Source organism: Cyrtonyx montezumae, unplaced genomic scaffold (genome assembly GCF_038088225.1).
Source record: "Cyrtonyx montezumae isolate F1298 unplaced genomic scaffold, pur_monq_1.0 scaffold_10, whole genome shotgun sequence".
Taxonomy (NCBI): Eukaryota; Metazoa; Chordata; class Aves; order Galliformes; family Odontophoridae; genus Cyrtonyx; species Cyrtonyx montezumae.
The window spans coordinates 52,818,038-52,833,097 of NW_027071826.1; the positions used below are offsets into that span (position 1 = coordinate 52,818,038).

Below are 15,060 nucleotides of genomic sequence, written 5' to 3' on the forward strand. Positions count from 1 at the left end.
TTAAGAGTTAGCCTAGTTAAGCTGCAAGGAAATGCTAGGATGCAATTAGTTTGACTCATTTTTTTTCTATTGTTTTTAATTTTTTTTCTTAATAGCTGGGGTATTTCATTAGTAGAATGATAGTATGGATGTGACTGCTGGCATGTCTTAACCTGCTCTACATTGAGAATTTATTTTAATTCTAGATGAACTGGTTTAGTTTTTCCTTTTGTTTACTGCATTGATAGTGTGGGGAGAAGGTTGGAAGTATTTATGCAGCTGGCTGCCTGGCGAGGGGCAGTGCTGCAGCAGGGAGGCTGTGTTGCTCCTGCTCTGAACAGACTGTGCAGCCCCTTTGGTTGCCCTTAGGAGTTGAACCAGGTCCTGCTGATGCCAGTTAGTGAGGAGCAGAAGGTGACCTCCAAGAGTCCAGTTAAGGGCCTTGAATGGGATCTGCGGAGCCAACATTGGGTAGCTGCAAGCTATTGCTGAATGTGGACTTAATGATGTTTCTAAGTTTTTATCACTATTTTTTTTTTAATTTAATTTAGGCTTGTGAAGTGCCTTCGGTCCCCAGTGAGTTGAAGTTGGTGACAGGCAGGTTTGTGGCTTCAGCAGAATGGGAATAATGTGTTATACTTCACTACTAGCATCTTGTATTCATTATGTCTGTATGCTATGGATGTGTCAGAGGGGCTGGAGAATGGTAGACAAATGACATTAAGTCAAGACTGGCAAGTTTCAGCTGAGTTTGTCATTTCATAACACGCGTGAATTCTCAGGTTTTTTTTTTTAAATGTTTTCTAGGTATATGCTTTGATTTCTTTTTTAAGTAATAAAGTAGGAATCACTTAAATTGGGATGATTATTTACAGGAGCAGACCCTGAAACATTTAGCATGCATGATTTGAAATGTATGTGGAGATTAGTTTCAGTGGATCATTTTCATGAGAGCTCTGCTGTTGCTTGTTTAGGTTTTCATTTGCTGGAGTGCTAATGGGTCATGTGGACAGAGATAGTCGTAATTGGAGAATCAGCTACATGAAGCAAATAGTTTGGGATCTTCCTTTCAGATTGCAAAGCCAGTTATCTCCCAGCAATGGAAAGGAGCTCTCCCTTGTGAAATGGTTAGCTGAAAGATGTCTGAGTTTAGAACTGGATGTCATGCAGAGTAATACTGGAGCTGAACTGAAAAAAAAAACATAGTATAGTTTTAGCTGAAACTTTTATGGAGTGCCTTGGGCTTGTGCCAAACTGCAAATGAGAACTCTCTGCGCTATTCAGAAGCAGACTTGAGATCTGAATCTCCATTCAGCAAATAATCCAGAGTCTTTGCAAATGATTTGAAACCTCCTGAGCGCTGTGGGGTGTGAGAATGACCAAGGAAGTGCAGCAAGGCTCCTGAAGGCTGCAAAACCAGCTGAGAGTTTTTTGAAGTGCTCTAGTTAATGGGAAATCTTTCTTTGATGGCTTTAAATAGGAATGATTCCTGAAAAGTACTTGGAAATCAGGCAAGATATGGAGGCTGCTTGAATCATTTATTGTTACCCAAAATCTGACGTTGCCCATCCTAGCACTACTTTGTGTCCAAGCAAAATGAAAGTAGGTAGCGGTGCAGGAGTGATGGCCTTTGTTCCCTGGTTGTGGGGAGCTGACAGGTGCTCGGGGTGGAAGGTGTCAAGGTTTGGTGACAGTGTGTGCAGCAGCAAGGTTCCTGCTGCTGTGGTGATGTGTTGTTCTCTCTCACTTCATGCTTCGTGCAGAGCCCCCTGGTTTGCAGACTACCTGTGTGTGAGAGAGCCCTGTCAGTCCTCTGGTATATTTGAACAGTTCTGCTGGGTGTTGGGGTGCAAGTTGGCCCAGTACCCAGCATGTGGGGACAACAGAGTGCCTGCAGGGTGAGAGCTGCCTTAGAAAAGGGCTGAGGGAATAGTAAAGGAAATCCTGTGTCATATTTCAGGTAGTGAAGGTTTTCTGACAGTTCAGGAAATACTCAATTTTTTTATGGGCTTACTGAGGTGTATTTTTTTTTTCTTAATCAGTAGGTATTGACTACTGTCTAGTTTTTAGTGATGTGAAGAACCATTGGAATGGGTAGTAGTAGCAGCAGAATGATACTTTGAAGGGGCAGTACCCAGCATAGCAGTAAGGTCATGAACCACTTCTAGTTCTATAATATTTTTTGTACCTGAGACCAGTCACTAATGAAAGAATCAGTGGAAGCTGCATTATATAATTATGCTGCAACGCTAGCAGCTTTCACATCAGCACCACAAGAATGAAAGCACATCACTGTGCCAACTAATGCAACCAAACTTCCTCAGCCCTAGTTGACTTCTTCTGTGTAACTCCAGCCACTTACCTTCAACTTGTCTGAAGGATGTGCTGTACAGCATCTCCAGGGTGAAATTCTGGCCCCATTGAAGTCTGCAGTGAAAAGTCTTGTTGACTTCAGCTGAGCCACGCTTTCACCTCTAGAGCATGTCAGATGCCAAGAGAAATGAGCTCCAAACCTGAGTGCTGTCCCTGGGTAGTGCTTTTCTGTCTGCTAGCCAGGCAGTTTCCATCAAAACTTAATTTCAGAACCAATACAATGGCTTGTTCTGTGTTTTCTGTATGTTTCATTCTCAGTTGTACCCAATTAGTTATTATGAGCTTAATGGTGGTTTTGAAAGACAACAGGGCTAAAATGGGCTGTTGACAAATACTGTGGGAAAACCAATGAGGGTCCCCAGTGAGAACTGGGGGATGTGGAATTGAGTCATCCTTGTGCCGGGTTACTGAAGCAGCAGCTAACAGGGAGCACTGGCAGCTCTGGGGAGTGCTATGTGCCATTGTGTGGTGCTGAGACAACTAATAGTGGGGCTCTGGTGGGAGCCTCACAAATGCCCCATTTGTGGCTGTACAGAAAGGACTAGGAGTTGAGGGCCTGAGTCTTCTCCAAGTCACATCTGTCTTACCCGCACTAGGTAAACTGACCTTGGGGTTTAGAGTGGCCTGAAACAGAAAAGAGGTTGTTCCATGTGCTTTGTGAAGATGGGTTGTTTCTGGGCTGTAAACTGCAAACTGTGGAGTCCTGTATGCTGCAGTGTTGTGGTTTTGTGGTTTTGATGCCGGTATTCCACATCAGAGCATCATGCAGCAGTGAAGGAGTTAATGGTGTGGGAGCAGCAGAGGGGCGGAGCTCCGCACCGGATGCCAGGCGGTGCTCGGTCTGGGCGCGTTGCTCTGGGCTGCCGTGGAGGTTCAGCACGTGTGCTTCCCCTGCAGTTTCCTCCTTAACGTAAGCTCACAGCTTTTGGGTTGGAAATTTTTATCTCTCTCTCAGTTGTTCAATTTTATTAGATTTAGTAAAGTTACCGTTCCTTCTCAGATCGTGCCGTTGTTTTCTTGTAGACCCATCTCTTCCCGCTGTTTCCCCCTCCCCCTCCCGGAGCGCGGCTCTGCTCGGGCGGCCGCGCGGCCACTGACGCAGTTTCTTTTTCTCTCCCCTCTCCCTTCTCGGTTTCCCTTGAGTCACTGTCACGGACAACACCGTGACATGGAGTTCTTGGGCCAGGGACCAGCATGGCCCTGCATAATGCAGGTAGGCGTAATGGAAGCCAAGTTTCTGCGCTGCCAGTTTTCACTTAACAAATGTTTTATGTAGAACACCAGCAGTAGTCTGAACATTGTGTGACAAAATGGAGATAAGCCACATAACCAAGGTTTTGCTTCTTTGTTATAATAGAATGTTATTTAAGGGTTGATATTGCTGTAAAATCTGAAGTAACAGTGATGTTTTGTGCCATGGTGATGAGCATTTCTACCTTTGCTTTCCGATGCTAGGTAGACTTAATCATTTACTACTCTTTTAATGGATACTTTAATAGAGTTTTTTTTTTTTAATGTATGTAGGGTAAATAACTCCTAATGACGATACTCCACCAGGGAATAGTATAGAAGATGGTATATTTTAAGTAGTTCTATATAAACAGTTATACAGGTAATACAAAAGAGAAGATGGCTCACCTTTAAGATGACAAGGCTCGCAGAGGACTCCACATGGGAGGGATCTCCAAGAAGAGATCCTTCCCTGGTGGTGGTCAGCCCTTAAATGGGGTTTGAGAGAGGAGGAACTAGGCTCCACCCCTTCCACCCACACAGGTATATCACCTTCACCTGTGCCCCCATGGCTGACTTGGTGCTCACCTCAGGTGACCAATCAGTGGTTCAGGCCGTGATTCAGCAGTTCCCATACAATGTATCTCTGTTAATTTATCTACAGGCTTTTTATTTAGTTTGTGGTAGAGTTTTTCATGTTATTATCTCTTGGAAGAACCTGTTGAATTCATTTCTCCCTCTTAGGATCCTGTAGGATCTTTTTGATTGTGCAGTCCTGGTTTACTGATGCTCAGCATCTAGGATGTGCAAGAATTACTGGAATGGTAGCAAGTGAGAGCTATGTGCTTTTGGCCTTGTTAGCAGTCTACTTGAATCAGTGTTCTGGTTTAGAGCCTGTTTCAAAGCTTGCTGATGTTAAAGGGTGTCTTTTATTGAACCTGAGAGCTTCAGTCTTGTAATATAAGTGGAGTTGTCTCTTGTCTAGTAGATATTTGTGTGTATTATATAAACCCCCTAATGTTTTATGCTCTGGAGCTCAGCTGTAGTTGCAAGTGGTAAAATGACAGCCAAGGTATCTCTGGCAAGTTGGATAATTTGATAAGTTCTATTTGAGCGATGTGGCTCTCCACTCCTGTATTGAGATGTTTGGAGATAATTAGCTAAATTTGCATGAGTTTGAGTTGGCCTTGATTTTTCTAAGAAAAGTATGTATGATATCTTCTGCACTCAAGGCTTTTTTTTTCTTTTTTCTTTTTTTTTAACCCAGACACTGCCTGTAGCTCTGCTGTGGCAAAACAGGCTGAATATGGTAAAAACTGGTATCTTCACCAGTCAAAGTGATGTGTGTTTATCTTCTACTTCTGCTACCTGCAGATTACATGCCAATGTTATGCTCAAAGCCTGGATCAGAGCCTCAAAATGTTTACCTCAGATGAAACAGATCAGAATAGACTTTAAGCTATAAGAAGTCCAAGTTTAGATGTGCACTAACCACTTGGGTATGGAGCCCAACTGGCTTGATGCTGAGAACCTTATAATTTTATCTGGGGGAAAAAATAAAGCCAACCCCAAAAAAACAAAAAACACAAATAGCGCATGTATTATGAGGTGATCAAGTGCTCTGATTACATCATACGTAAAGTAGTTGACCTTGATGTTTGTCCTGTTATTTTTTTCCCCGACTCTTGAAAATTCAGATCAAATGGCCAACTTGCTATTTCTGACTGGGGTGAACTTGTGGAGAACGAATGTACTTGCAGTCTCAGTGGAGGGTTTGCTTTCTTTATGCATTGCAGGCATTGGCACATTTTTGCTATGCTCTGCCTGACTAGCTGTTTTCTGAGTTTCTCATACTTTCAGGAGTGCTATATGAAAACAGGTAAACACTGCAGCCTTCTAGACACGCTGTTAGCCTCCCACAAGGTATTCTGGAGGCTATCAACAGGAGCCAATTTGATCTTTTTGTTCCTTTCAAATCAAAGTTAATTATATTGATCTCGTTTATAAAGGTGTTTGAATGCTCCTCGGGGTTTTCAGCTAAAAGACACCCTATAGTGTTCTGAGAAAGATGGCTTTCTGCCCTCTGTGGGGCTAATGTCCCATCATTTACTGGGTCTGGCTCTCTACTTTGAATCAATAACAATGATTGGTTTTAGTTGAATGCCCAAGGAAAGCTGCTGTAAGTCATCAGTAGTCCTGTTATAGTTTTGTAGGAAACTGAAAAGCTTGAACAGCCTAGTCTTCTTCTCTTTCTATTTTTTTTTTCTGTTAAAGAAAGCCCCGCAAGGATAGAAAACATCTGTGAAGTTTTGTGTGGAGAATCAGTCCCCAAAACCAGACAGCGAAATGTGCTCTTCTGTTTTTCCTTACATTTGTTTCATTGCTTCCTGTTGCAGCACCAAATTAAAAGTTAATTTGCACGTCTTGAATGAAAAGAGAGGTTGCTTATAGAGGTTTAGTTAAGTACACTTTTTAGCTCTGCATTTAGATTTAATAGTTGAAGTAATTAAGCTGAAAAGTAGAATACATTCACCTCATCTTGGTGATTATGCAGAAGATCAGTGAAGTCCTTTGTGTGACAGAATTTGAAAAGATTTTAACTGAGCGGGCAATCTTGATTGAGTCTTTACCTAACAATATACAGTTACTGTATAGCTATTATTTTTTCTCCTAGGAGTTGAGCAGTTACTTTTGATTAAATAGTTTGTGGTTACTGTTGTACATTCAAAATTTAATAACCAAAAGCTTCCCTCAAAACTTGAAATTTTAATCTAGATTGTTTTCCTGTTTTGGGTGGCTGTGAACTCCTGTGACAAATGAGATAACTTGAGAAATCAGAATTTCCCTCAGGAAGATTATTTTTCTGAAGCAAAATGTTGGAAATGAATAATTCAGTTGAAGTTGCTCTAGAACTGAATGTCTGTCTAATAGTGCATGCTATTTGTAAATGCTATTAAAAAAAATGTTTGTATTGGCACATTTGCGTGGGGAAATAAATAGAAAATGGGTTGAAACAAAGGCGTACGATGTCTTGGTATTTCTTTTCAAGATTGATTCTTAATCCCTTCAGAAGAACAGACTCCTAAGATAGCACACCAGTGTCTTAAAGATAAAGATTGATATGATCATCAGTTTCTTCATGTAGCTGGGTTGCAGAATCATGTTGGACAAACTTGTAAATGCGGCCTGTGCAGTGGGCTGTGTTACGAGGCCTGATGCCTGCTATTTCAGATGTACTGAGCTGTTTGCAGCCTCTGTTGGAGATGGTAGCAATAGTCAATGAGGTCAGCATTCCTCTGAAATAGATCAGGGAAAAACTGATGCAAAACATGGGAGGAACTTCCCCCCCTCTCCTGATCGATTTACTTTTTTCAAATTAAAAACAGTTTAGGGTGCTATAACATTGCATTACTTTGTAGGACTTATCCATACCCTTTGTTTTTTAAGGGATCTGAGAATACAGGTATGTATAAGGTAAGGAATGGTCGCAAGAGAACATCAGTTTTGAGGATCAGGTTTTGAATTACAAAAATCTGTTTTGATAGCTCACCCTGGTGTCAGAAAGTGCTCCTGTGCAGTCATTGGAGAGGCCTGCAGAGAGTGATTAATTTACTGGAAGATGAATCATAGAATCATATCCTAGAAATGCTTATGACTCTTCATTAACAAGAGTTTGGAGGACTAGCTTCTCTGTAGGTGTAAAGTTTTGAGACGTTTAACATTGGATATGATGAATTCAACTCCTGGTTGCTACATGAGAATTTATAGCTTCATAAGAGTAAGTGTGGCATCCAGATCACGTAGGCCTGTTCTTTGATTAAGGGAGATAAGGACTGAGAAATGAGGTTCTCTCCATGCCTCAGCCACAGCAATGTTAGACTGCAGCTCTTAGTTTCCTAATTATACTAAATGTCTCTAGTTCGAATCTAACCTGCAAATATGAAGACAATTATTTGTATTTTAGTAACCTACTTTCACTTTAGACCTGAAAGAATTTGGAACTTTCTTGATGTGACGTGCTACTTGTTAACTAACTGTTGCAGTTACAGCGTATTTTATATTGCAGAATTTTAAGCAGTTGCATGTTGGTTTGTGCATTCCACAAACTATTACAAAGGTGATTTTCTTGTTCTAGTAAGTGTTTCAGCTACTTCCTAAGCTGCTACTAACATGGCAAATATTATATGCCTAGAGCTGCTTCAGAACAGAATTGGACCTACTGTCCAAGTGTTAGCTTTGTCATGTTAGTTTTGTGTAAGAAATGATGCTGGTTCAAGAGTTAGTCTTCCTATCTTTCAGTTAGCTCATGTGTGAAATGAGGGAAACAAGATTTCCCTGTTCTACTGGAGCATGACTAGGATTGTAAAAATAGTTTCAAGTGAATTGTGTGGAAAGGAACTGTCTCCTTGTCCAGAGGTGGATTTTTAGAGAGGGCCTTTCCCTATGCAGTAAAAAGCATGTGCCTGCCTGTTTGCATGCGGAGGTTTTTTTAGAAAGGACTCCTTTTACTGATTCTGTAAGAATCCACTGATGCTTTTATGTATTTGCTGTATTACTGTGTTCTACTGAGTATACTAACAGTCACAGATGCCTTTGAGTGTATCCTTGAAAAATGTGTTTGTTTCTAAGGATTGGTTAAGAGTACTTCATAATTCAGTGAGTGCAGATAGGGCAGATATGTAGATTAAAGCAAACAAAAGACCTGAAAAAGAAAATAACCATGAGAACATCATAGGTCTTCCTGAATTAGCGGGTCTTTTTCTTACACTGTTTAGCTAAATGGGTCAGTGGTTAATGAGTGTGTTGTGAGCATGAGTATTTCATGAAAGATTGGTTCACAGTTGTATTATTTTGAGTTTATGGTGTAGCTCCTTTAAAATATGTTGGCATAAATTAGATACAAATCAAGCTTTCTCATGGAAAGTGAACACAGTAGTCATAAATCTGAAAGTCTGAGGCATGGAGTAGAGCTTCCATTAGCCTGTAGACCTGGTCTGCCAGTGCTGGAGGGGCTATTAAACGTGCAGCGGTTTTAAAGACCACTGTTCCCTGGAGTTCTCTTTCCAAGCATTCCTATTCTTGCAAAGCATACTGTGCTCTGTTTGGCCATCAAAGCAAAATGTTGGCTATCAAAGCAACTGATCTCCAAGGAGCTTTACAGAGCTGTACTTCATAAAGTTGGAAGTCTGGTAGATACAGCTTAGCTCCTCAAATTCTAAACACCAAGTGCACTCAGATGTGGATAAAGCTGTGAAAGAAGGTCCAGAAAAACTGAGCAAGGAAATGTGAATGAAGTAGAATCTTTATGTGCCACTGTAGCTGGGAAACAAAACAAAACACAACAATGGAAAAAAAACTTTTGAGTCTATTCAGTAACATTTTTCAACCTGAAGAACTCTTCCTTTCTTCCACAAGAAAATCAACGCAGGGAGGAGGAGAAGAGCAAAGGCCTTTCCCAATTTAACAAACAATAGTTAGAATAGAATTTCACCTTTAGAGAGTAACTTTTGTCATTTCATCTTGAGATAGGTTACAAAATATTCACGCTCTACAGGTTTTTTTCAGTGTAGAAAATAACCTGAATAATCAGTAGCTCTTGTTAGGTTTGTAAGTGGTATATGCATGTGGGTAATCTAAATGTCTGGGTGAAACACTGTTCCTTGCAGCTGTGGGTGGTGTTTTTTTTTCTGTAGCCTGCAACAGGTTTGTTGCTATTCTCATAAATTCATGTGTACTTTTGACCTTTTCATTTGCCAAGAGTGTGAAGAGTATTACAGTGGTAGCATTAGGCTGACTGCATGCTTGCTGATGTTTAACAGCAAGCAATAGGAAAGTACATTAACTTTGCTCCTGAACCAAATAACAGTATCCAGCATATCTTATTGCACAGGGAAGTACCAACCTACTTCTTATGCCTTCTTTTGAATCCCAACTTACTTAACAGGCAGAACCATGGAGATTAGTTGTTTTCTATACAGCCATAACAGACAGATGTTGATATTGTTCACATCAATACCATGCTTTGCTACAAGCTTGGGGCAGAGTGGCTGGAAAAACTGTGTGGAGGGAAAGGACCTGGGGGTGTTGATTGATACTTGGCTGAATGTGAGCCAGCAGTGTGCCCAGGTGGCCAAGAAGGCTAATGGCATCCTTGCTTGCCTCAGAAGTAATGCAGCCAGCAGGAGGTGTTTGATTATCCCCACCCTTGAGTGTTGGGCTCCTTGCTACAGGAAAGGCAGTGAGGCCCTGGCGTGTGTCTGGAGAAGGGTAACGAAGCTGTGAGGGGTCTGGAGCACAAATCTTATGGAGAGTAGCTGAGGAAACTGGGATCCTTCAGTCTGGAGAAGAGGAGGTTCAGGGGGAGACCTTAACCTTCCATACTGCTGCCTGACAGGAAATTGTGGCAAGGTGGGAATTGGCCTCTTTTCGTATGTAACAGCCATAATTTGAGAGGTAATGTCCTTAAGTTGTGCAAGGGGAGGCTCAGGTTGGATGTTAGGAAGAATTTCTTCTCAGGAAGATTAGGATTTGGATCAGGCTGCCCAGGCAGGTGGTAGAGTCACTATCCCTGGAGGTGTTTAAGGAAAGGGCAGGTGTTGTACTTAAAGGCATGGTTCAGTGGGCAACATGAGTGGTAGGTGGACAGTTGGACTAAGTGATCTTAGAGGTCTTTTCCAACTTCAATGACCCTATGGTTCTATTCTTTGGTATTGTACAGTTACTCTGTAACCTATGACTTGTCCAAGTAAATGAAAATAAATTATTATTGAATACTCAGAAATTAAGAGGAGGTGCTATACTGAAGAGAAATTCCCACTGTAGTAGTGTATCTCGGTGACAGGCTTTCTTGAGAACCTCAGTTCTTTGTTTCTCGTTCAGTATTTTACAGCAGTTTTGCATTTGAGTAGATCTTTAATTTTACATGAAGCTTGGCAGAAAGGTTCTGCTTATGCTTTAAAATATTGATAAAGATAGCACTTGTCAGATTCCTATAATTCTCAGAGCGTTATTTAAAAGAATACTGTCTTGTTTTGTTGTTTGAGCAGATAAAACAACTTAGCATAGGCCGTAAGGCTTTGCCAAATACATGAAGTTCCCATTCTTGATCAGATCTGTGCCACTGATGTGGGTAAGTTGGCTGTGCAGTAGTGGCAGGACACGTAGAGAATACATGTGCAAGCCAAATGAATTCTGTGACAGCAGCGAATGGGAGAAGTGGATAAACTGAAAGGTCCAGGCACAAGGATGGATAAAATGGATGTAGAACCTTAAAAGCTTTGGGAGTACGAGGTGGAATAAATGGTCTTTGCAAAGTCCATTCAAAAATTGAAACTGTGGAAATCCTGAGATGTAATTTCTCTGGTTGGATTTAGTTTGTCTGCTCTTTTTCCTCAGAACTGGTAGCTGAGTTTGAAGTACACTCCTAAGATAAGATGGTTCCCCATGTTATTGTTTTTCTGTGCAGGGTGGGTTCTGGCATTGTGCTCCTTGGACTTAGCACTGCATGGTTGCACAAGGGAAACTGGATTTTCTCAAGTCTTCACGTGTTAATGATTTTCATAGTTCTTCATTCTATTTACTTCTTGCTTTTAAGGTTATATTAGACCTGCTAAACCATCAGTGATAAACATTAAGTGTTTAATAGAGGGATTAGTTTTTGTTCTGCTTTGTATCTTTTATTGCCAATTGAATCTTACTAGGAATTTTTTAAGAGGAAAAATTATATTTGAGTAATGACAATGCTTTTCCCTCTGCAGGATTTATGAACGCATTGTTGATCCCCCAGAAACAAGTCTGACACCTCAAAGTAATTTATGGCTTGGACAGAGAAACAGGAAGCATGGTTTCTTTAAGGTAAGCAGATATGAAATAGCACACAAAGAAGGAAACTGGGTAGGCAACGAAATACTTCAGATGAGTTATCTTACACTCCTGAAATGTGATTTGTATGAATTACAGTTGAAACCACAGGCCTGGGATTTGAGAGAGGTCCAACACAGAGAAGAATCTGTTTGTATAAGGTAGAATGTTGGCTGAGACTGTGTAGGCAGCATCGGAGAACGATGGCTTTAGTCTTCCAACCTTCCCGAAGCAAAGGCTGTAGTTTCCAGTTCAGGCAGTAGTGACCTTAATTGCTTTTGGAGACTTGTCTCTCCTTGATTTTGCTAGCAGAATCTTCTCACATGATGCTATTTGCCTGAGGTGGCTCTTCTTTGTTGCCTTTTTCAGTATTGACTTTGAGGTTAGGGGATGTCTTCTAGGCTGTGTTCCTGCGGATACTTGCTGTTGTGTGCAATGTGCGTGCCTTGCTGTAGAACAGTAGATTTTCTGTTTCTGGAAACAATATCCTTTCTCTATATTTTTCTCAGATAATCACGTCACATTTCTCATTAGAGTGGATAATGGGTGACTGGATTTTGTTCATAAGCTTCTTTGTCCTTTTGGAGCTTCTATTGCATCTAAATAGCCTAGGCTACTTGAAAGGCTGACTAGCTTCCCATTTATAACTCTTCCCAAGATACTGTCCTTGAGTATGCCAGTGTGTGCGTGTGAAATAAAGATTTGCTAAGGAAAGATAAATGACTAAAGGCTTGAAAAATTCTCTCGTGTGTGTGTATTTTTTTTTGGCTCTTGGTGATCCTCTGTAATTTTGATTGATTTTCAATAGCAGAACAAACCAAAAAACACCTCATCTGCCCTAAAATTAATACTTTCACTCCAAAAGCAATCTACAGAAAAGCTGACAATATTTTGTCAGGTTTTGGTTAACAAACCATGGAATACCTATCAGTAGAAGAGCCTATATAGTGTATTGATAGGCCAATCTGACTGTCCTTGATATTGGCATGGATTTGTTGCCAAGGCAATTTACTGCCCACTCAGTTCACTTTGAAGCAGTCAGTTCCTAAGGTAATTCCACAAGTCACTGCATTTTTGGGGACCTTATGTCAAAGTCTCTACCCTTGGAGAAGCTAGGAATTTATTTTTTTATGCTTAAATTATTTAGGGTAGGATTATTGTAGCAAACAATGCTTTTAATTGTGACACAGAGATTAAAGCTAACTTTTCTTTTGAGTTAAATTACAGTCCAAGAGTTGCTCTGAACCTGGAGTTAATTTCATCTTTGAGCAGCTCAGCTGTCACTGTAAAGTGAAATTGATAGCATTATTTTATTTTACAGCTGTTGGTTTTTTACCTCATCTGCTTCCCATAATTCCACAGATGGTAAACATATGTTTATAGGTACATAGCAAAAAAAAAATTGTATTGGATTTGCTCGCCTTAAATTCTCCTTTTATGCAGATGTTCAATGCCTCAGAACTCTGGGATATTATATGTTTGTAAATTAATATTTCCATGCATTAACACTTTGGAAACAGCAGGGTAGCTAATGATATGCTAATGAGCTGACAGTTTTTATTGATCATAATGAAACTCGACAAGTGCCTTGCTTTGCTTCATGCCTGCTTGAATATTTCTCTAACTTTCTTCGGGGCAGAATTATAATTGGTTGTATTTTTTTTAATCCTGCTTGAGAGTTTCAGAAATCTTGCTTTTGTGTGTTACCCATACCAGGAACTTGGGATTTTGCCAGTTTGTGAGGAGTACACATCCCTTTCTGTATATTTACATGCTCAGCAGGACCTCCAATTCTTTTTTGGAGCAATTTGTTTCACTGTTTTAGCATATAAATAAATAGATCTGTTTTCCCTAGTGTAAACAGTGATCTGCAGGGAAATAAGAGCATTAAAGAAGAATTAGTATTTTGTGTGCATGTTGGAGCTATGGCAATATGTGTCTGTATGGAAAAGCACTGGATACTGTTCTGAGCATCATCTTTGCTGTTGCAAAAATACTCTTTTAATGGTAGCTAGTTAATTACTTTTTATTTCTTTCACTGTAAATGGTGTTAGAGCACATGTTCTCATGTTAATTTCAAATAACGACTCTTCAGTATATCGGAAGAGAAAGAGGAAGGATACGGTATTCTAATACAGTACTTTTAAGGCACAGCTGCTGGTCTGTGGCTGCCATTTTCCTTCTGTCCAGTTTTGTTCCCCATCCTTACTCTCCATGATTGTTCCTCAAGTAAGCTTGCTGGGGAATCAAGTGCAGTATGGCATAACCAAGGGAGCGGAGGTCTCAACCCTTACAATTAGGATCTCTTACCATGTATCCTGCCTGTTACAGCCAAACATTTGGAATTCAGACAAGGCTGAATAGCTGTAGCATAGCACTGATGGGAGCTCATGCAGACGAGATAGCTTGATCTGTTTGGTTTGAAGGGAAGCTCAAGAATTACTTCCTTTAGAAAATACACGCAAACCTTTCGGGCTTCTTTGTGTGGCCCAAAAGCAGGGTGTTAAAGAATACTCTTATAATGAGATTGGGAAATCAAAGGAAAGTGGGGTTTGCTGTAGCACTGCCCAGACATGGGACTTAGGGAACAGCTGCTGGGACATCTGTGCAGAGTCTATTACCAACTTTAGCCAATGCACTTTACACATCTGTGAGGCATACATCGTCTGAGTCTGAAATAGGTTTTAAAGAGGGTGAAAAGCAATGGGGGGGAAATGAAAATGTAGAAATGAAGAACTTGTGCAATATGTGGCTCTTTTCACAGTATGTGGGAGAAGTCCTCTATATAACACAGATGTGACAAGTGCAGTAAACAGGGTTTTTTGTATTTGTAAATCCTCATGGAGGGGTCTTGGTGTTTAGTGCTGCAAGCCTGAATTTAGTCTTAAAGCTGGTAATCAGTGCAGATGGAGGATCATCACATCTAGTGCATCCTGAAGCTTTGACTGTAGTTAGTCAGTCAAAAAAGTCATAGTGTGAAAGATAAATGATGATGTCTCCTTGGGAAAAGAAAAAAGAAGATTATGACACCTGACATCTCCCTGTCAAGGCCAAATCCTTCTGTCTTTCCACAGAATATGGATTGAGAAACTGAGTGCTAAACTAAACCGGGGATCTGGACTTGCCTGCTGGGATCTGTGCATGCCTAACTCTTCTGGCTGCAGCCATAGAAAGCTTTAAGCAGCCTAGACTTAATACAGAAGGAGGAATAGTCGAAGTTTCTTCATGTGTGTTGCAGTAATTATGGCTGTAATAAGTATTTGCCTGCAATGAAGTCTTCGTATTAAAAATATACATCAGCAAAATCTGTGCTTGTTCAAATTTAAGGTTCACTTCTGTATTTGATTGTGGCAATTGTCTGTTTCAGGAGGCATCTGTCCTGGTAAATTGGTGCATCAATCCACAGTAACGTGGTTTCACATAGCCAGAAAAAGACTCAAGTAGACATGTTTTCTCTTCAGGTTGTTTGCACTGTTGGGGCTGCCAATGAATGCAGAAGACACATAGCCTCCTCTCCCCTCCTTTTACCTGTACTTAAATGTATATCTATCCAAATGACAGTGGAGCAGAGGAGTTGTACTGCAATAAACATAATGAAAATTGCATATGCACTTACTG

General features: G+C 40.6%; 1 protein-coding gene across 1 annotated transcript in view; it reads left to right on the forward strand.

Moving 5' to 3' along the window:
- Positions 1 to 15,060, forward strand: part of NELL1 (neural EGFL like 1) — a 249,335-nt gene that overhangs the window by 38,102 nt on the left and 196,173 nt on the right. The window contains exon 6 of the mRNA XM_065755619.1: positions 11,340 to 11,436. Within this exon, the coding sequence (XP_065611691.1) occupies positions 11,340 to 11,436 (97 nt within the window). The remainder of the gene's footprint in view (positions 1 to 11,339; positions 11,437 to 15,060) is intronic.